At 45.4% G+C, this 20,328-nt stretch overlaps 2 protein-coding genes across 3 annotated transcripts in view; both read right to left on the reverse strand.

Annotated features, from left to right (window-relative positions):
- Positions 1-11,076, reverse strand: part of map2k6 (mitogen-activated protein kinase kinase 6) — a 30,850-nt gene extending 19,774 nt beyond the window's left edge. The window contains exon 1 of one of the 2 annotated variants that reach the window (XM_061027911.1): positions 10,717-11,071. In XM_061027911.1, the coding sequence (XP_060883894.1) occupies positions 10,717-10,807 (91 nt within the window). In that variant the 5' untranslated portion in view covers positions 10,808-11,071. Of the gene's footprint in view, positions 1-10,716 lie in introns of both variants that reach the window. The other variant, XM_061027912.1, reaches the window with a different exon arrangement.
- A 3,818-nt stretch (positions 11,077-14,894) lies between these two features.
- btbd17a (BTB (POZ) domain containing 17a) lies at positions 14,895-19,712 on the reverse strand. The gene is made up of 3 exons (XM_061027889.1): positions 19,045-19,712; positions 17,427-17,715; positions 14,895-16,085 (listed from the first exon to the last, which is right to left on the reverse strand). Exons 1-3 carry the CDS (start codon positions 19,232-19,234, stop codon positions 15,011-15,013), a joined length of 1,554 nt encoding a protein of 517 aa, XP_060883872.1. The 5' UTR covers positions 19,235-19,712; the 3' UTR covers positions 14,895-15,010.
- Positions 19,713-20,328: the final 616 nt, after the last annotated feature.

A 20,328-nucleotide genomic window follows, 5' to 3' on the forward strand; every position in this document is an offset into this window, starting at 1 on the left:
AAAGTGAGAGAGAGAACTTGAGAGTTTTATTTTGATTGTGGAGGAAAAATATTTCTGCTCCTCTCTCACCCTCCTCTCGGTGCTTCACTGAGCTGGACCGTCGGCTGTCCTGGGAACTCTCTCTCTCTCTCTCTCTCCCCCATATCTCTCTCTCCCCTCCATCTCTCTCTCTCTCTCCCTCCCCATATCTCTCTCTCCCCCCATATCTCTCTCTCCCCTCCATCTCTCTCTCTCTCTCCCTCCCCATCTCCCTCTCCCCCTCCCCCTCTCTTTCTCTCTCTCTCTCCCCCCATATCTCTCTCTCCCCTCCATCTCCCTCTCTCTCTCTCTCTCCCTCCCCATCTCCCTCTCCCCCTCTCTCTCTCTCTCTCCCTCCCCATCTCCCTCTCCCCCTCTCTCTCTCTCTCTCCCCCTCTCTCCCCTCTCTCTCTCTTCTTCTTGCTCCAGTTTTAAATATCTTCTATGAAGCTCTATGAGGCCGATGTGATTTGTGATATTTGGCTTAGAGTAGAAAATGAAAAATGATGTCGCTAACCATCCCTTGAACATGTTAACATATAAACTTAAGAATCAATTGAATTCTATCCTGTTGCATCATATTGTATTTAATCTTATTGCATTGTAAAAATTGCACGTAATGCAAGAGGCAACCTCCCATGCTGAAGTGTAAACTCCTGCAGTTCCTGCAGTGTCCACTAGAGGCTGGCTGCAGAAGCACAGGAAGTCACATACACACCCATTCTAAAAAGCCTGTTTTTACAGCAGAGATTAACATGTTTACAGCCTGGTTCAAAAAACCAAATAGGTGTGATTAGCTCATGTCTCGATGGACACACACTGTACGGGGGGTGAATGTTTTGATGACTCATCAGTTTTGATTTGATGAAGGATAAGAGTTATTCACAATAAGGCGTGTAGCTGACCTGATTGACAGGTGGGCGCGGTGTAACGGTTTGTCAGGAGGTTTAAAACCCGCCTCAGCTCCAGCTCTCAGCCTGTCGTTAGGTTGACTGAAAGTTAGACTGAGACAGCATTTCCAGCATGGAGACCGCCATCGATGGGACTCCAGCGCCCCCTGCAGGGACAGACGGGGGACGTCACTCAGGCTCACAAATGATGAGTTCAGGAGAAGAATCAGAGTCGTTCTTCACTCTGCTCTGATGGATCCACATCCAAACCAACACCCTGCACTTCCTCTCAGCGTGCACTCTGATGCTCCTGAAGATTTCACTGTCAGCTCTTTTATCTCTTTACCATCAAACAGGCATGTTGAAACTCTAACTCTTTCCCCACAACTGACCACAGCTTCCACATGACCCACAAGCAATGAATACTTTTATATCATCTGCATAAACCAGACATGGAACGTCATCATGTGACTAACCTGGAACCATGTGAGAGGCAGTACCCTTCTTCTTTGAGCATTCACACATGCACAAAATGTCCTGAAATTGTTGGATTGAGCTGCATGTGTGAACGCAAAAGGTCAAATTTTTCACGTCATACTTCCTGCCAGCCCCTTCATTCATTTTCCACATGAGGTCAGGGTGAGCCGATCTGAGAGCACAGCAGGAAACATTTAGAAAAACTCTCCTTAATCATGACCTACAGACAGTATGCATGATCTCTATGCACGTAATGAGACATTAGGTTTTCTGTTCTGCACTGTGAATATGTAGCACAACAACACGTAGACCTGACATACTTGGATTTAAAGCGTTAGATGTCGTTTTGACTGTGTTGGCTTCTGAGTCGTTCTTTTTACGTCATGCCTTGCCTCCTATAAGACCCCTCCCACCTCCAGTCTCACACAGGGGTCGCCTCCCGCTGTGAGGTACAGTACATGTGAAAATCAGGAAGCAAATCAGGAAGATTTCAGGGTCAGCTCCCCCCCCCCCCCCTCTTTAACCGTCCCCTTGATCCCTACCTGTTCACCAGTTGTGATGTCAGCCTTGTTTTTGTTAGACACGCCCCTCACCTTCACGTTACCTGGCCATCAAACCAGCCCACCTTGCATGTGCCCTATTGGCTGATACACACATATGTGGAGGCATTTGATTGGTTGTCCCTACCTTTTAGATTTTTTTTTTTTTTTCCTTTCCTTCAATTGTGTACCAACCCTGTTTAAATGATGTTTGTTAATCTGTTTCTTCTTGGTGACCCTGAGGAACGCCACGAGCTGAAACGCGTCGGTCTAAATTGTTAATAAAGTTGATCTTCTTACTACAAGTGTTGCTGGAGCATTCTGACCTCTTCAGGGTCAGCCTGCCTGAAATGTGCTAAAACATTTTACATGTGAAAACAGCTCAACTCTGAGCTCATGAGACGAGAGGCCGCTCGCAATCTCACAATGCGTGTTAACCTCCACCATGAATTTGACTTTAAACATGCACACAGCCGGGAAAGAGCTGTCGGTCGTATGAAGAATGTTTGCTGCAGGTCCGGTATATGTGTGCGTGCTGCGCGTTGAGGTCGTGACGCGGGGCGATCCAGCAGCCTCAAAACATGCAAATCAAACAGATGACATGCAGATAGCTCACTGCTGGAGACATGTCAGAAACTAAACCGGAGCACTGCACTGCTGCAGCTGGAAAGACTGAAGAAGAAGAGGTAGAGGAGGTGGGGGGGGGGGGGGTCGAGTGGGTCAGGGGATTATGTAATCTATGAAGCTGGCAGGAAGAAGCATCTGCAAGCTTTTCTATCACAAGCAATCATCAGGAAGTAAAAGTCAGATCCTAACTGACTGAAAAAAGCTGAAAGGATCCGTCAGCTTCATCAACGACCTGTGATGTTTTAATAAACAGCTTCTCTGTGAAATCTTTATCCACATTTCAGGTTTAACATTTTGAATATTTTCTTGTTCTCTGATTCGTCTCAGACTGACTTTATTTTTGCATTCAGAGAGTTTTTATTCAGACAAACACGATGTTCAGAGACGTCTTCTCGGGGTCAGAGGACTTTAGATTTAACATCGACTTAACGGCAACATTTTCATCATCACATTAAAGGTGACATATCCTCCTCTTCAACCGGTCAGTAGGGTGTAGGGTTGCATGGCGCTAGATATTCGAATTTCTGATCGTATCAGACACTGTTTGGACTTTTAAAATGCATGTAAACATCTGACCATAACGGACACCTCATAATCAGAAAAGAAAACCTCGATAAGTCGTTCATAGTCGGCAAACTAACGGCGTGTAAACTCAGCCATCGTATCGTAATTGGATTTTGCGTTCTGCGCATGCTCGAGAAATTACGCCGGGGCTTTCGACCGGAAGTGGAAGGAGACGACGTAATAAAAAGTAGTGTTGTTGCCGGAAAACGGCGTCCTTCTGCTGTTATCGCCGCAGCCAAATCCACTCTGATCCTGTATTTGATCATGTCTATAAATCCCTCTATTTCAGCCCTGCTCAGAACAGGCTGTTTCTGTGTCTGTACCTTTAAATATGTAAATGAGCTGTGTCTGACCACGCCCCCCCCCCCCCCCAAACCCCCCAGAGGCCCCACTTTGGGAGTCACTTTTGAAGTTAAGTTAAGGTGATAAATCGAACTTGGTAGTTGTGATGAAAGTTACTCTCATAACGACGACGAACAGAAACAGTCTCTTCACTGTGTCAGAGAATTAAAGATCAGAGAACCTGCAGCTGGACTGAAGGACGCTAAATGATCTTGTTTAATCATTTCCCAACCAAAGCAGACTTGGAAACCACGGAGGGACTCTCATTTTGAGACGCGCTCCAGATTCTGTTGCATAACTCGAGATGCACAATTCCTTCCTTTCTTCTTGCTGAGCTCAGCATCGGGGGCCTGCATACTGTGGTAGGCAGCGTGGGCTAATTAAAAGCAGCAGTACATATCATTCCTGGTGATGATTTGCAAGCACATGAGCTCAAGTATGCAGAAGGAATGCCGGAGAGAGAGAGAGAGAGGGAGAGAGAGAGAGAGAGAGAGAGAGGCCACAGGAGAGATGGGGTGTCTGCGTGCTCCCCGGCTGCTGCCACACCCGAGGAGAGCATGCAATCAGTGTCATCGTGAGAGGGGGGGGGGGGGCGTTAAGCTGGCAGGAGGGTTTGCAGGGCATACAGAAGGGGACAGAGTGCATGCAGAAAGCCCCTCCCTGTGTGTGTGTGTGTGTGTGTGTGTGTGTGTGTGTGTGTGAGGGCAGGTAATTGAGCCCCTTCACGGGGGACACACTGTGCCCGCTGCTAACCCACACATGCACCCGGCTGGAATTCCAACAATCCCAAAGAGTTCCCTCAATGGAATTCCACAGAGCAAGAGGAAGAAGGATCAATCACAGACGAGGGGGGGGGGGGGCTGTGAACTGTCACAAACAGGAGGACAGGAAAGGGAGGTGGGGGGGGTTTGCATCCCCCCTCCCCCCTCTGTGACTGCTCTGGCAAGTTTGTGTGATACTCTACACCCCCCCCCCCCCCAAACATGGCCGCTCCTTTACGTTACAGCAGCTGTCAGACGCTCCTGTGGGAATCTTACTCTACACTTCCCCGGGATAGTCGTGTATCATCATGAACGATACTCGCAGGAAGCAGAGACTCTCGGGTATCAGCGTCAGGTCAGCTCAGAGCAGAAGTGCTGCTCACACACACAGACTGGATTCAGGACAAATAGCTGAGACCACCACCACCACAACCAGGGTATACAGACCAGACTCGGGACAACAGAGAATCCTGCAGGTTCAACTTGAAATCGACCTGAGCATGGAGGTCAGGTTGTAGACGGAAGTGTGTCTCAGAGGGATGTAAAAACACATTTAAAAATGTTTCACTTCCTGTTTCATTTCACATGTTATAGACCGGTTGTCGCCCTTGTGTGAAATAGCTCAAACTAAAACGATGTCTGTAATTGTATTTCTGCAAATGCTGCAAAACTCATGTGCAATGGTCAAATTCAAGTGAAATTTGAGGTGTGTTCAAATATGGAGACTTCACTTTGAAACAGTCCTGACAGCCGACGTCAAAACATCTCTGTAACACTCCCAGCCTAAAGCGAGCTCCGTCACATTAACAGACAGGCCTCATAACGCACGAGGTTGTTCTATCAGAGAGAGAGGCGAGTGTTCCTTACAGAGGACGGTCAACAAATCGTCCTTCAGCTGCAGGTCTTACATAAGGCCCGTCACAGTGCAGCCTGTGAGAGATCTGAGAACACAGAACCTGATGAGCTCCCGTCAGAACGTTCTGCATCCATGAGGCTGTGAGTGACTCTGAGCGAGGGACGAGGAACATGTAAAGAGAACACCACTTATTCTCACTGGTGTTTACCAGACGATCGTTTTAACATCTGGAGAAGATGATCATTCAATGGACCTGGATATAAAGTCTAAATTTGTTTCCTTTTATCAAATAAAATCCTCCCAAAAATTCTCAAATTGAACGATTTGCTGTTTTTATTCTGCTTTAATGTGAATTTAAAGGAAGAATGTGCAACTTTTTGATCCAGTAGATGTCGCCCTTGAGCTCCAGCATGAAACCAAAACAAACTGCTGTTAGGCCACGCCTCCTCCATCCTGATGCCTCCGCTCTCCTCCAGAGACACACCTCCAACCCCTCTCTACACTCGCGTTTGCACAAACGACATATCAAATTGGAACGCACATTAATTAAGAGCTAAGCGCTAAGTGCAGGCAGCAACATTGTTCTTGTCTCGAGCTGCATTGTTGTGTTAGCATGCTAATGTTAGCGCTCTTTAGTTAGCTCGTAGCTTCACATTTCATGTAAACTGACACAGAATGAGCGTGATCTAAAAACTCTTACTAACATCCAAATAATCAGTGAGTATGTTCTTCTTCTTCTCTCTAGTTCTTGACTAAAACAGCTTTTATACACAAGGGGAGGAGCCGGCCGTCCCGTCCATGTAAACACGGCTCTGACAACAACACAGCCAGCGGGACTCGAGCTTCTCCCTCATTGTAGACAGTCATGACTCAGAGACACAGGACAGACTGGAGCAGCGTCAGACGGCTCAGAAAATGAGCTGACGGTGCAGCCGGCACGCCGCCAAGTCTCCGTCCACATGTGGAGAGAATTGACAATTCAAAAACTTTATTGATAAAAGTTAAAAACAGTGAGCAGTCAAATCCAGGAAACTTGAGCTGAGTGCAAATATATTTCTAACCAGAGCAAAAGGGAAAGTGATATTCTATAGATGATTTTTCCAGAAAAAATAGATAAAACGAAGAAGTTGACAGACGGAGTGAAGGGCATCTGCACACTTCAGTGAAGTAAATGTCTCAATGCATTTGTAGTTACATTACTGGCATCAACTTTCCTGCTTTGCAAAGGTTTGCTAAAGTGTCACGCCCCCTCCCTCCCTCATCCTCACCCCGAGTCCCGTCCCACTTCAGCATTCAAATCTAGAAAACCTGCAGCTCTGTCACGACTACAAGCACACTCACGCTCAAACCAGAGGCGTCTGTCTCTCGTTTGTAGAGCAGCAAGCTTTAATTTGAAAATATTAACACTTAATTGTGAATTGAAAACAATATCCTGCAGCTGCATTACAAACCTCGATTGTGAAATTCTGACATAACCTAGAAGTGTTACAAAAGTCCTGAAACATGTTGTTAATTCTTGCTGTCAGAGAAGAAGCTGCAGCCTGAATGCATGCCTACTCAGTCAGCCCCCCCCCCCCTCGAGAAGAGAGAAGTACAGTCAGTCAGTGGATCATCTGAACAATGCTCTGAACTATTCGACTGTTATTGCAGCAAAAAAAAAGAAAAGAAGCCACCACAGGCCTGGAACTGGACCAACAATTGGCCCGTTGAAACAGCAAATTTTAGAATCTGTGCAGCTGAAAACACAGTCTGCATTTGCATGACAAACGGGACATTAGTGCAGGGGCGCGAGGGCCGGCCAGGGCTGAGGGGAGGGGGGGGGGGGGGGGGGGGGGGGGGACACGAGCTGGGAGGGTCGCACGCTGCAGCTATCAGCATATCCAACATTCACAATACAGCACACAGTGCACAATGGAGTTAAACTGTACGTTTGACACTGAGCACAGGACGACTTCACTTCAGTGTCGAATGAAATGAGACGAGAGAGGAAACAGCAGCAGGGTGAAGAACTCAGTCTGGAAAGATTTCAACACTAGTCAAGGACACGGTGCTTATTTTAGCTTTGCATATTTGTGCTCATTTCCTCCAGTAGTTTTTACTCTGAGTAACACAACACTTTAATGTTTAACGATCTCATCAAACACATGCAACAAGCATAAATACTGTAGGTGTTAAAATGTCCCTTCAGGTTCATCATCGTGTTTGTCTCGTTCTCCTGTCACATTTTTCCTGATTTAATAAAAAAAATGATCTAATTTTGTAACTTAGACGACCGTTCTGTGACGCTTTAGGTTTTGAATGAGCGTTACAATCTCAAAGAGCGCACAGAAACGTCTTTAAACATCTCATCCAGTGCTGCTAATCCTCACATACGAGACGCTTTCATTGACAAACGACTTCAGTGAGTTTCTGCAGCTAGCTGACGATCATCTCTTTGAAATGTTCGGTCTGTAAAGAGACACAAACTGTGAAAAATATCCGACGTTAAGTCGTGTTGTGTTCAGCCAGCAGGCCAAAACAGAAGAAAAACATTAAAATCACAGAAACAGCAGAAACATAAAGTTCTCTCACTCTGGTGGAACTTTTCAAAATAAAATATATTTTTTATAAATTGCCGTATATGAAATCAACTTGTCTTTGCAGCATCATTTCTCTCAACATGTTTGAGGAGCCATGCTGTCATCATTACAGGTGACTGACAGGTAGCACCGATATGTTCCTGTTTGTTTGAACTGCAAACAGTCGCCACAAAGACTTAATAATAATAATAATAATAATAACTTTATTTATATAGCACCTTTTAAAAACACAGGTTTACAAAGTGCTTTGACAAACAGCAAAAACAAGAACAAACTAAACCAAACACAGAAGAACATAAACAACAGCAAGAACATAACAAATGCAAAATACTAAAAATAATTAAATACAATTCAACAGAAAAGAACCCAAAGTGCACGATACCCAACAGACATATATAACCCGACCATCACAAGAACCATCACAAGAACCATCATAAGAACCATCATAAGAACCATCACAAGAAACCATCACAAGAACCATCATAAGAACCATCATAAGAACCATCATAAGAACCATCATAAGAACCATCACAAGAACCATCACAAGTACCATCATAAGAACCATCATAAGAACCATCATAAGAACCATCACAAGAACCATCATAAGAACCATCACAAGAACCATCACAAGAACCATCACAAGTACCATCATAAGAACCATCACAAGAACCATCACAAGAACCATCACAAGAACCATCACAAGAACCATCATAAGAACCATCACAAGAACCATCACAAGAACCATCACAAGAACCATCACAAGAACCATCATAAGAACCATCACAAGAAACCATCATAAGAACCATCAAAAGAACCATCACAAGAACCATCATAAGAACCATCATAAGGACCATCAAAAGAACCATCATAAGAACCATCATAAGAACCATCATAAGAACCATCACAAGAAACCATCATAAGAACCATCACAAGAACCATCATAAGAACCATCATAAGAACCATCAAAAGAACCATCATAAGAAACCATCAAAAGAACCATCATAAGAACCATCATAAGAACCATCATAAGAACCATCATAAGAACCATCAAAAGAACCATCATAAGAAACCATCAAAAGAACCATCATAAGAACCATCATAAGAACCATCATAAGAACCATCATAAGAACCATCAAAAGAACCATCATAAGAACCATCATCAGAACCATCATAAGAACCATCACAAGAACCATCAAAAGAACCATCATAAGAACCATCATAAGAACCATCATAAGAACCATCATCAGAACCATCATAAGAACCATCATAAGAACCATCAAAAGAACCATCATAAGAACCATCATAAGAACCATCATAAGAACCATCATCAGAACCATCATAAGAACCATCATAAGAACCATCATCAGAACCATCATAAGAACCATCATAAGAACCATCAAAAGAACCATCATAAGAACCATCATAAGAACCATCACAAGAACCATCAAAAGAACCATCATAAGAACCATCATAAGAACCATCATAAGAACCATCATCAGAACCATCATAAGAACCATCATAAGAACCATCACAAGAACCATCACAAGAACCATCACAAGAACCATCACAAGAACCATCATAAGAACCATCACAAGAACCATCATAAGAACCATCATAAGAACCATCACAAGAACCATCATAAGAACCATCACAAGAACCATCATAAGAACCATCATAAGAACCATCAGGCAAAACTTCAACAAATCGCTCATCAAGCAATCGAGTCATCGACTCGACGGTTTATCTGAGAATGGGCCATTTCCTGCCTCGTACTATACATCAGTGGATGACACCATGAACCCACTTCTGCTCTCAGGAAAGTCCCAAACCGACTCATTCATCCACAAACTAAAAAAAAAAAAAAAAAAAGCAACTGCATTATTCATCACAAGATGAAGCGGCTGCAACAAGACAGTTCCTGTGTAGGAGGGCGGACAATTGACTGAAGCACGAAACAGTGTGAGGCTCTGACCATCAGGGGCTCGCTCTCTCTCTCTCTCTCTACCTGCTTCGTCTTGCTCTTCTTACTGACTGTGTGTGTGTGTGTGTGTGTGTGTGTGTGTGTGTGTGTGTGTGTGTGTTCTGCATGTTGTGCAATACAGCAGCCTCACTTTGGACTTCTTGGAAAACAGGTTACTGGGAGGAAAGAGGCCTGAGCCTGAGCTGCCTTCACTGCAGCTGTTTTTTTTTTCACTACCCTGATGATGCATTCACTGCCCTGATGATGCATTCACTGCCCTGATGATGCATTCACTGCCCTGATGATGCATTCACTGATGAACTTGCAGAGCTGTCAGGCTGCAGGCACGGCCCTGCACGGCTCTTGTTGTTGCTGCTCTGAGATAAAGTTGTGGGGTCAAAGTGCGGCATGCATGTGTTTGTATACATCAGTAAACACACGCACACCCCAAAAGGTCTGACATAAGTCCAGGTGATTGGACAGAAGCAGTGAGCTGACAGAGTGGGACTTCTTGCTTGTGGAGTTGTTTTGTAACTGCCTGAACAAGTGCCTGTTCCTGAACGCACCACCACCACTTTAACGCTCACAACTAATTCTATTAATAGAGTTCCATTTTCTACCTCACAAGCAGAAAAACCTGGAGCCAATAAAACACTCCAACTCGACTCCTGACAGCTGCAGGGTTGTCACGTCACTTCTGCGCCTAACCCACGCATGTTTGTGGCACCGCACGCGACCTGCTTTTTGCATTATTTACCTTGAGCAATGTGCACGAGCCATGCATTAAACTCGTGCGGAGTTCATTATAAAAGAGTTGCAGTGTCCTTGTCTGTCTATCTCGTGACTGTTACAGGCGCCCCTGTGCTCCACATCCCTGCCAGTGCGCCGCTAACAGCGTCAATCTGAGTGAGTACACACAGCATCGTCTTACCAGGAACTGTGCAAAGGGGAAGATCTGTAACAGGAAATGCAACTGACCCCTTTTAAAACCATGTAACTTTAAAATGCACCGGCCGTGTTGGAGCTGCAGCGGTGCATGTTGCAGGGCGTGCAGCACTGATTGCATGTCGCTAGTTTTGCACGGATCGGTGTGATATTCTTACCTCCCTTTGGCTGAGACATTTCCCCTTTGCTTTGATGAGGGGGAGGGGAAGCACAAAAGACTTTGCCTTCTTTCTCACTCCCTCCCTCCATCGCCCTCGCAGCAGCACTGGAGCTTCAGCGGCTTTGCTTTTTTTTTTTGCAACAAAGATGCACAAATACAAGCCTCGATCTTCATGCACTTGGAGCCTTTTCGAGTCCGGAGCGCGCGCGTCCGTGCACGGGGCGCCGCTGCGAATGCACAGCCCCCCGCGTGCGTCGGGAAATCAGGTAAATTTGCAAATTTGCACTGCAAGGAATTCTCCGCAGCAGTTACATGATGGGCCAAGGCTGGCAGCTGAAAGCTCCTAACTTGGATCAGTGTGAGCCCCTGCGAGAGAACGTTCTTCCTGCTTGGCGCGCAAAGGATTCTGGGAAATGTAGTGCAGAAGTACAGCGGTCACAAATAGACTCGCATGTAAGTTGTGTTTGGTTTATTTTAACGAGCTCTTACATTCGTGCAGATGTAGAGTGTGCTGTGCAGAGGTGAAGCACTTATTGTTCAAGGAACTTGTTTTTTTTAAAGTATCATTTGGCCTACATATTATATAAGACTATATCATTAAATGAACAACAGTAGTATCGTTTTTTTAGAATGAATTATACCGATTTATTTACCAGGATTAGTTTGTAATTTGAACATTGCATCAGATTGAATCAGGTAAAGTACTGATTACAATGACAGTACTTTTACTTAAAGCACAATAAAGCAAACTTATTGAGTAACAGACTACACAGTGTTATCTCAAAGTGTTTTTAGCTTCTCTTCAGTTACTTTATGGTATGGTCACATGACCAACTTTACTCCCATAATTTAGTTCAATTAAACCACAAATAAAGCCTTCAGATTAAAATGAGGAACTCTGAGCTACGTATTGTTGTGCGTAGATTTGAGGAAGTAGGTCACAGGTTTCCTTACTCATCAGGAGCTACTGACTGCACCTGTGATGTTCTCCGTCAGCTGATGGCTGGGAGGCTCTAAAGGGAGGTCGGGGTTCCCCTGCTCAGGTGAGTGTTAGTCTCCAGAGAGTCACCACCATGAGTTGGCGTTTTGTGTTTTTCTTTATGAATGAAATCTCAGTTTTATGTGTGTTTTGAAAAATAGATTTCTCTTTCAGACATTTCTGACTCCTTCCATTACCCCTCTGTTCATTGACCCAAGCTTCTATTCTGTTTGGGCTCCAATTAATTTCATTCTGATAGAAACACTGGGTGGTTAATGAGGGCTAATGGTGCATTCATGTGGTGTCGGACACATCGGAAAAACTAGATTCTAAGTTGTAAAACGCAAATTAACCCATGCTTAAGTCGGAGCAACAACTCGGACACTCAGAAAAGAATAGGAGCCCGACTTGCCGACTTGACGTCAGAATCGTTATCACTGGAGGGCAAAAAGTTAAGATACTTTTGATTAATTCTCGAATTGCACATCAACTTTTGGCTCGATTATAACTCGTAACAGAGACATTCACACATCTTCTTTGTAGCATACTGATTTTTGTTGTTACCAATTTACATCTTTCAAAACTGAAATCCCATGAACACACTGAAGACTGAAGAACGACTTCCTAACTCAGAAACTGGGAACGTCCGAGGAGCACCTGAATGCACCATATGTTCTTCTGCTACATCTAAGAACCAAAGGCCCACTTATTGGTACCTCCCTTTTGTAACAAGTGCAGAGTTTGTTAGTTCTTTAAATCGTGACCCCTCTCATTCAGATTCTGTTTTCTGTGGGGAACATAACAGTAGATATATGTGTGTGTGTGTGTGTGTGTGTGTGTGTGTGTGTGTGTGTGTGTGTATACGTTTAAATGTTAAAGACATGAAGACTACACATTGTGAGTGATGAAAGGACACACAGTCATGACTTTTGAAAATGTATTAAAAAGCTTTATTATGAGTAACATTGATAAACAGTGAATCTAGTTAACATCAATCACATCAGAAGACTACCGAGGAGACACCCCGACATCTACAGTTGTTGGGCGTATTTTTATGGTTTTGTTAATAAATGACGAGAACGTTTAAAGAAAAAGGTTTTTAATCTGAAAATCAACAGGATGAACGTTTGGTGACTGATCTGATTTAACGACGGAGGTAAAATGTCTTTAAGGTCACAACTGGGCACAATTTGGTTGAAAAGATTTTTCTTCCATCTGAGGCTGAGAACACACATTTTAACTCTGATTTTGGGCCCTCCCCCCATGAGCAGGGGGGCGTGGCCTAATTTGAGGCTAATCGGATCCCGTTATTTCTCCAAACAATGTGTGGTGTCACTATACGATTACTTTACTGCTCCCTATCGATTCGGAGCCTCCCCGATCTGGAATCGTGAATATCAAACAGGTTTGACTTTTACAAATCCCGATCAGAATACCAGTAGCCAATCAGAGCGAGTGAGCGGCCGTGGAGGCGTCACTAACAGGAAGTTGCCTTTTATTACAGCTTACAAACATAAACGCAACTGAGCCCAGAGCCAAGTGGAATATTGACGAAAGAGAGCAGGACTTGTTTTTCTTCTAAGTCACGTTCAAAGTCTTGCGAGTTTCTGTGAGATCTCGTGTCTGTGAGATCTCATTTGTCAGTGAGATCTCGTTTGTCAGTGAGATCTCGTGTCAGTGAGATCTCGTTTGTCAGTAAGATCTCGTCTCAGTGAGATCTCGTTTGTCAGTGAGATCTCGTATCAGTGAGATCTCGTTTGTCAGTAAGATCTCGTTTGTCAGTGAGATCTCGTGTCTGTGAGATCTTGTTTGTCAGTAAGATCTCGTTTGTCAGTGAGATCTCGTGTCTGTGAGATCTCGTTTGTCAGTAAGATCTCGTTTGTCAGTGAGATCTCGTGTCTGGGAGATCTCGTGTTTGTGAGATCTCGTGTCTGTGAGATCTTGTTTGTCAGTAAGATCTCGTGTTTGTGAGATCTCGTGTCTGTGAGATCTCATTTGTCAGTAAGATCTCGTGTTTGTGAGATCTCGTGTCTGTGAGATCTCGTTTGTCAGTAAGATCTCGTGTTTGTGAGATCTCGTGTCTGTGAGATCTCATTTGTCAGTAAGATCTCGTGTTTGTGAGATCTCGTTTGTCAGTGAGATCTCGTTTGTCAGTGAGATCTCGTGTCAGTGAGATCTCGTTTGTCAGTAAGATCTCGTCTCAGTGAGATCTCGTTTGTCAGTGAGATCTCGTATCAGTGAGATCTCGTTTGTCAGTAAGATCTCGTTTGTCAGTGAGATCTCGTGTCTGTGAGATCTTGTTTGTCAGTAAGATCTCGTTTGTCAGTGAGATCTCGTGTCTGTGAGATCTCGTTTGTCAGTAAGATCTCGTTTGTCAGTGAGATCTCGTGTCTGGGAGATCTCGTGTTTGTGAGATCTCGTGTCTGTGAGATCTTGTTTGTCAGTAAGATCTCGTGTTTGTGAGATCTCGTGTCTGTGAGATCTCATTTGTCAGTAAGATCTCGTGTTTGTGAGATCTCGTGTCTGTGAGATCTCGTTTGTCAGTAAGATCTCGTGTTTGTGAGATCTCGTGTCTGTGAGATCTCATTTGTCAGTAAGATCTCGTGTTTGTGAGATCTCGTGTCTGTGAGATCTCATTTGTCAGTAAGATCTCGTGTTTGTGAGATCTCGTGTCTGTGAGATCTCGTTTGTCAGTAAGATCTCGTGTCTGTGAGATCTCGTGTCTGGGAGATCTCGTGTCTCTCCACTGTGACATCGTTAATTCAAACGGCAGGCGGTGATGAATGACTTCTGTAACTCCTGATACTCCTGGTAAATAATGAAACGTAAGGGGGATGATGTAATAGCACCAATTTCTATACCAAACAAAGACAATGTGGCATGAAGAAAACCGATATAGTCTACATTTTTATTTCCTTATAATAGAAAGACCAACGCCAACATCCTGTCTGTGTCTTGTGGGACATTTAGTTTTTAACTAAAAACAAACTTTATTCAAAGAGGAGGAAGTCGTGCATTTTTAAGGGTCAGCTGCCAATTAATCGATATTTGAGGCGTTGTTGATTCGGGTTCTTTGATTGGTTAAAACATAAGAACAGAATATAAAAGCACCAGTTCTTTAAAAGACAGATTTACACTCAGAGCATGATTTAAGTTGCCCAATAATCACAACATGAGACAGAAACGATCCAACTCGATGGGGGGGATCAGATCGGCGTCCTCGTGCGGAGATATTAGCGAGATGTCGCTGCAGCGGGTCGGGTTGTGTGTGGTGAGGTACCGGTGGCTCTGAGAGGAAGGGGTCAGAGGGCGGTCAGTTCTTGGTGGCGATGAGGGTTTGGTACAGCGGCTTCACTATGATGTGCAGGTAGAGGGAGCTGTCGATGAGGTACTCGGACGTCCGGCGGTAGAGGTCGGCCTCGGCCAAGAAGTCGCCGTTCTCCTCCGTGCTCTGGTGGAAGTTGTAGACGTGCCTCACCACCGTCTTCCCCTGCTGCTGAGCCATCACAAGCACCGTCTTCTGGAAGTTCACCCCGGCGAAATCTGCGCTGGACGTGGCCGGCGTGATGATGATGCGAGGGCGCCCTCCTTCCACGCGTGTCGGCTGCATGGCGCCGGTCTCCGTGTACATGGACCTCAAGGTGAGGGGGAGCCAGCGCGGCGAGAACAAGGCGTTCCAGGTCACCCTCTTGCTGGAGTCGTGCCCGCTGGGTCCCAGCTGCGTCTGGAAGCTGGTGCTGCGGTCGTCTCGCGTCGGGTTGTTGATGACCCAGGGCGACCCCCACACCGGCGACAGGTAGTTCCTGGGCATGAAGAGGCTGCAGTTCACGTCGAAGAACTTGGCCATGCTGAGCGGCGACGCCGAGTGAAACTGGTAGGACATGTACAGCAGGTCGCGCACCGATTCCTGATAGCGGGCGAGGACTGAGGACTGCGTCTGCAGGCGGAAGAGCTCCCGTGGCGGCATCATGGCATAGCGCACAGCCCTCAAAGCGTTCTCGGCGGTCAGACTGTCGGGCTCGTTCTCGATAATCCAGGCCTCGAGCGCCGCGAACAGCTCCATCTCGCTCTGCAGGATGAGGTCGGAGCGCTGCAGCAGGGACATGAGAAGCTGGCTGCTGACGGTCAACCACTCGCCGCTCTGCAGCACCGACGACAGGTTCCACGCCATGTACTGCAGGCAGCTGTCCCTCAGGGTCAGGTCCCCGGCCTGCAGGGCGTACTCGTACCAGCCCGCCACGTGGCCTGAGGGAGAGTCCCGGGCCAGGTTCTGGGTCATGTACTGGGTGATGCCCTGCTGGAGACCCGTCACCTGGTACTTTGTGGACAGCTTGTGTAAAGCTGTGGCCTGGTCCAGACGTAGAGAAAGTTCTCCACAGTACAGATACCTGCTCAGACAGACGGAGAGGAACTTCAGTTTAAACATTCAAATCAAAGTGTGATCAGCTGTTTTAACACAACTGTAGACCGAGAATCTAAGGACTACAGTAAATTACCGTAAATAATGCCAAACAGGTAGTTTATTAGAGCTATAACAACTCTTTCTTGCTAAAAGAGTGTTCATTTTTCTTTGAGGGAAGTTTGCCTAAACCAAGCGGCAACCTCTGTTTTAAAAAAGTCAATGCCGAAGTGCAAAAACCTGCAGTTCCTCGAGTGTCCACTTGAGGCTGGCTGCAAAAGCCTTGGAAATCACATACACACCCATGTTAAAATGCTCATTTTGACAGCAGATCAAATCAACATGCTCATGGCCTGGTAAATTCTAAATTTGATCCAAAGGCAATTTAGGACTTAGTTGAAAATGTTGAAGAGGTTTCACCGCTCCTTCAAAAGGCTTCTTCCGTTCAGTTGCCTTTGGATCAAGCTTCCAATTGACCATGACCTGGATGCCTGAGAACCTACACAGATATATCACAGCATGGTTCAAAAAACTGATCGCATGACCGATTTGACTGACAGGCGGGTATGTAGCTGTTAGCTAGGAGGCTAAAGGTATCAGATATCAGCTTTATCCCTTTGTTTGGGTTTACCAAAAGTCAGTTAAAAAAAGCATTTTCAAAATGGCGATGGGCATCATTGGGCTTCAAAAGTCCACTTCAGAAACCAATGAGTGATGTCACTGAGACTACATCCATGTTGTTTACAATCTATGGATTAAACCTAGAAGTAAAGGTGCTGTACAACCAAAAGAATGAGACAAAATGGGCTCAAAAACAGACAAAGCCCTGGTGTTAGTTTGCTGTAATCTTGACACAAACCCTTGCAAATCACACACAGTTATTAGATTCATTATTCATATAAAACATATTGTTTCATGCAGCTTTTACGTGTTCCTGTTCCTCTCAGGATGTCTCATGTGTACAGGTACAAAACATTAACACATTACAATATTAAGAAGGAGATTTTCTCAGTGTGGCAGAAAGGCAGCTGCGCTCTGCTTCGGCTTTATATCATCATCATTAGCATTTGGGATAAAAATAGATTTTTTTTTTATTGATTGCTGTTGCAGCGCCGGCTCCACATTGTCTTACTGACTGCTGCACCACAGGAGCTGCTATCGAGCCGCCCAGCAGTTCCCCGATTGATCCATCTGTTTTATACTAAAGTCATCACTGATTGATTGTGTCAGATGTAGGGCTGCAGTCGAGGAGTTCATCCCTCTAGAGGGGTCGTGATAACTCCATCTGGGTGAGACTCTGAGGGGCTTTTTGAGTCGGTCCCGGTCTCACCTGATGAACTTGTCAAACACAGCGGCGCAGTCGGAGCTCTCCTTCAGGACCAGCGTGCTGCTGTTGCGGCTCAGCAGGATCTCCTCAAACACGGGGCTCTGCAGGGTGAGCACCAGCGAGTGCACCTGGATCACCTTCACCTCGTCCGCGTTGGGCGTCTCCACCCTGAGCGACACATCACTCCCGTTCCCCTGAACCAGCAGCGCCTCCAGACGCTGCACCACGGTCAGGGAGTGGCTGATGGTGTCCACGCTGCCGCCTCCTCCACCCTGCGCCCCGTCAGCTTTCCCTGAGTGGGGAAGAGCGGTACTTTAGTGTGAGGATCAGATTCATTATAAAGGCAAACACATGACTTCAGAGTACAGAGGTTGCACGTGATTAATTTATTAGGCCACATAGTGGGACAGTATCATCCAGATCCATGCCATTGATCAGTCCAGCTGCACGCTCCGTCTGGATGATGAGGGATTGTGGGTCACGTTTAATTAAAGCTTTGTCTCAGCTGAGGCGGTTGTAGCACACCACCGCCCCTCCTCCACCTCCCGTTCCTCTGCAGACCCACACTTTAACTAACACTGTCGACATCCGAGCCCTGATTCATAGAAGCAAAGTGCGCTTCCTCTTTCGGAGTCATTTTTAATATTTGACACTTCCTTTCCCCCCTCGCAAAAAAAAAAAAAAAACAGAACAGGACGCAAACTCAGGCTGAGAGCTTTGATGTTCCCTTTAAATCACAAGCCGGACTGAAGGCAAATGTTTTTGTCTGTGGTCATATAAATCAGTCAGCGATAGAATAAAGTTGAAAAAACGTTGTGATATTTTAGAGGACAAAGTTTTGTGGATTTTGCAAACCTTCATGTTTGTACATTTTAGTAGTTTTTTTAGCTCCAGAGTGTCAAAAAAAGACGCAAAAGCTTCAGAAAGTGGACTTTTCCTACCATGGAGCAGGGCTGAATGAGACCTTTTCAGTCTTTTTTCACTCAAACATAAACCTGGATGTTTTACCGTCACATTCATTTACCCTTGTAGATTTTGAAATGAACTAAAAAAATCCAAAATATGAAATATTCTATTCTTGCAAAATTTAAATTAGGCATACCGTCAAACTTCAACTACAAGTCCAGGCTCTTATTAACTTCAGTGAAAAGACATTTAACATCCTTTTTAAACCAATCAGAGCAGCTCGTTAAGTCTCTTTTTGTAACTCGTCCCAAATAAAAGGAGCAGAAAACTGAAACACCTCTTTCCCCCAGTTCAGTTCTGACTAGATAGAAAAGGTCCTGAGGTCAAAGATTATAAGATCCTGTACTCGTCTGACCGGTGGAGGTACAATTCATTTACATGATGAGAAATTCCTCTGCAATTTCTATTTTGAGTTTAAAGCCAAATTAAACTTTAATTTACAACAGCGCCTCAGGCCTACACACACACACACACACACACACACACACACACACACACACACACACACACACACACACACACAAACAAAACACATTTGTGCAATTTTTGGACTTTGAAATAAATATGAACTGGTCTGAAAATATCAACATGAGTCTATAATTCATCATCTCATCTCCGTCCTGTGTAACGACATGTGAGCTGAAGTTCCTCTCACCTGCAGCCGCCGCCTGCAGACTCACACACAACGCCACAAACATCATCCCGACGTGGATCTGAACCACTCGTTCCATCTTCTTTTTTCCTCTTCCTGCGTTCTGTCCGTCCTGCCGTGGAAGACGAGCGAGGGGTTTCTGCTGTCTGAATGTGGGACAGGGTCCTCCTCGACCACACACACACACACTCATCGATTAGTGGGTGGAAACAGGCCTGGGTTTGTTTCCATGACTACGGTGACTTTGATTCTGACTTTCATGTCCTTGGTTGTGCATTGATCGGGTGAGGAGGCCGCGGGGACTCTCAGACAGCTGTGGGACTGGGACACTGGGAGGGGTGGGGAACAGCTGGGAGGATCATGTGGGAGGTATTTGAAGGTGAGAACTTAATAAATGTAAAATATAAAATATAGCTAGCTTCTTATAGCGCTTTCCTCGTCTTCTGGTCACTCAATCGGCTCCACACCACATGTCAGCATTTCCTCTATCACACACATTCACACTCTGGTTTATCACCCTGCAAGGCAATCCGTCCAAACACTGCAGGATTTGTCTCTTTGGAGTTTTTCGCTTGGCCCAAAACGCTGAATTTTTAATTGGAGGGTAACCCTGAGCCACAGCCCGGATTTAATCTGTACAATGAAAGTTAAAATCATGTATGGAGGCTATAGTCTTCCAAGCGGGCGGCCCAGGTTCGAATCCCACCTGTGGCTCCCTACCCGCATGTCATTCCCCCCTCTCTCTCCCTCCCTGATTTCCAGCTCTGTCCACTGTCCTCTCTCTCCTTTAGAGGCACAAAAAGCCCAAAAACAAATCTTTAAAAAAAAAATGACAAGTTGAAATCTCAGGATTTTTACAGCTCGCTCTTAAGTCTGTAAAGGGGGTGGCTGTGGCTCAGTGGGTAGAGTTTGTTGTCCGTCAACTGTAAGGTCGGGGGTTTGATCCCCGGCTGCAGCCAAATGTCCGATGTGTTCTTGGACAAGACACTTAACCCCAAGTTACTTCTGCTGCTTTGCCGGGGGCGTATGAATGATGGACTCTTTACCCAGCAGCCTCTACCATCAGTGTGTGAATGTGTCGGTGTGACCTGCGGTGTGAAAGCACTTTGAGTATCAGGAGACGAGAAAAGAAATATACAAACTCAGGTCCGTTTCCTAATCGAGACCTGGGCCACCCGCTTGGAGGACTACACCCTCCGTACATGGGGCGATCGAACTAACCACTAGGCTTCCTGTGCGCCATACAATTCATTTTTGAAACCATTGAAGGCGCCCCCTGCTGTCAGT

This window comes from Labrus mixtus, chromosome 21 (genome assembly GCF_963584025.1).
Source record: "Labrus mixtus chromosome 21, fLabMix1.1, whole genome shotgun sequence".
Taxonomy (NCBI): Eukaryota; Metazoa; Chordata; class Actinopteri; order Labriformes; family Labridae; genus Labrus; species Labrus mixtus.

Excerpts from the sequence above, each read along its gene's own strand:
- btbd17a (XM_061027889.1), bottom strand. The coding sequence starts at position 19,234 with ATGAGTGTGTGTGTGTGTGGTCGAGGAGGACCCTGTCCCACATTCAGA. Across the intron at positions 17,716-19,044 it reads TCTGCAGGCGGCGGCTGCAG|GGAAAGCTGACGGGGCGCAG; the intron begins GTGAGAGGAACT and ends TTCCCCACTCAG. Across the intron at positions 16,086-17,426 it reads GTGTTTGACAAGTTCATCAG|GTATCTGTACTGTGGAGAAC; the intron begins GTGAGACCGGGA and ends CTGTCTGAGCAG.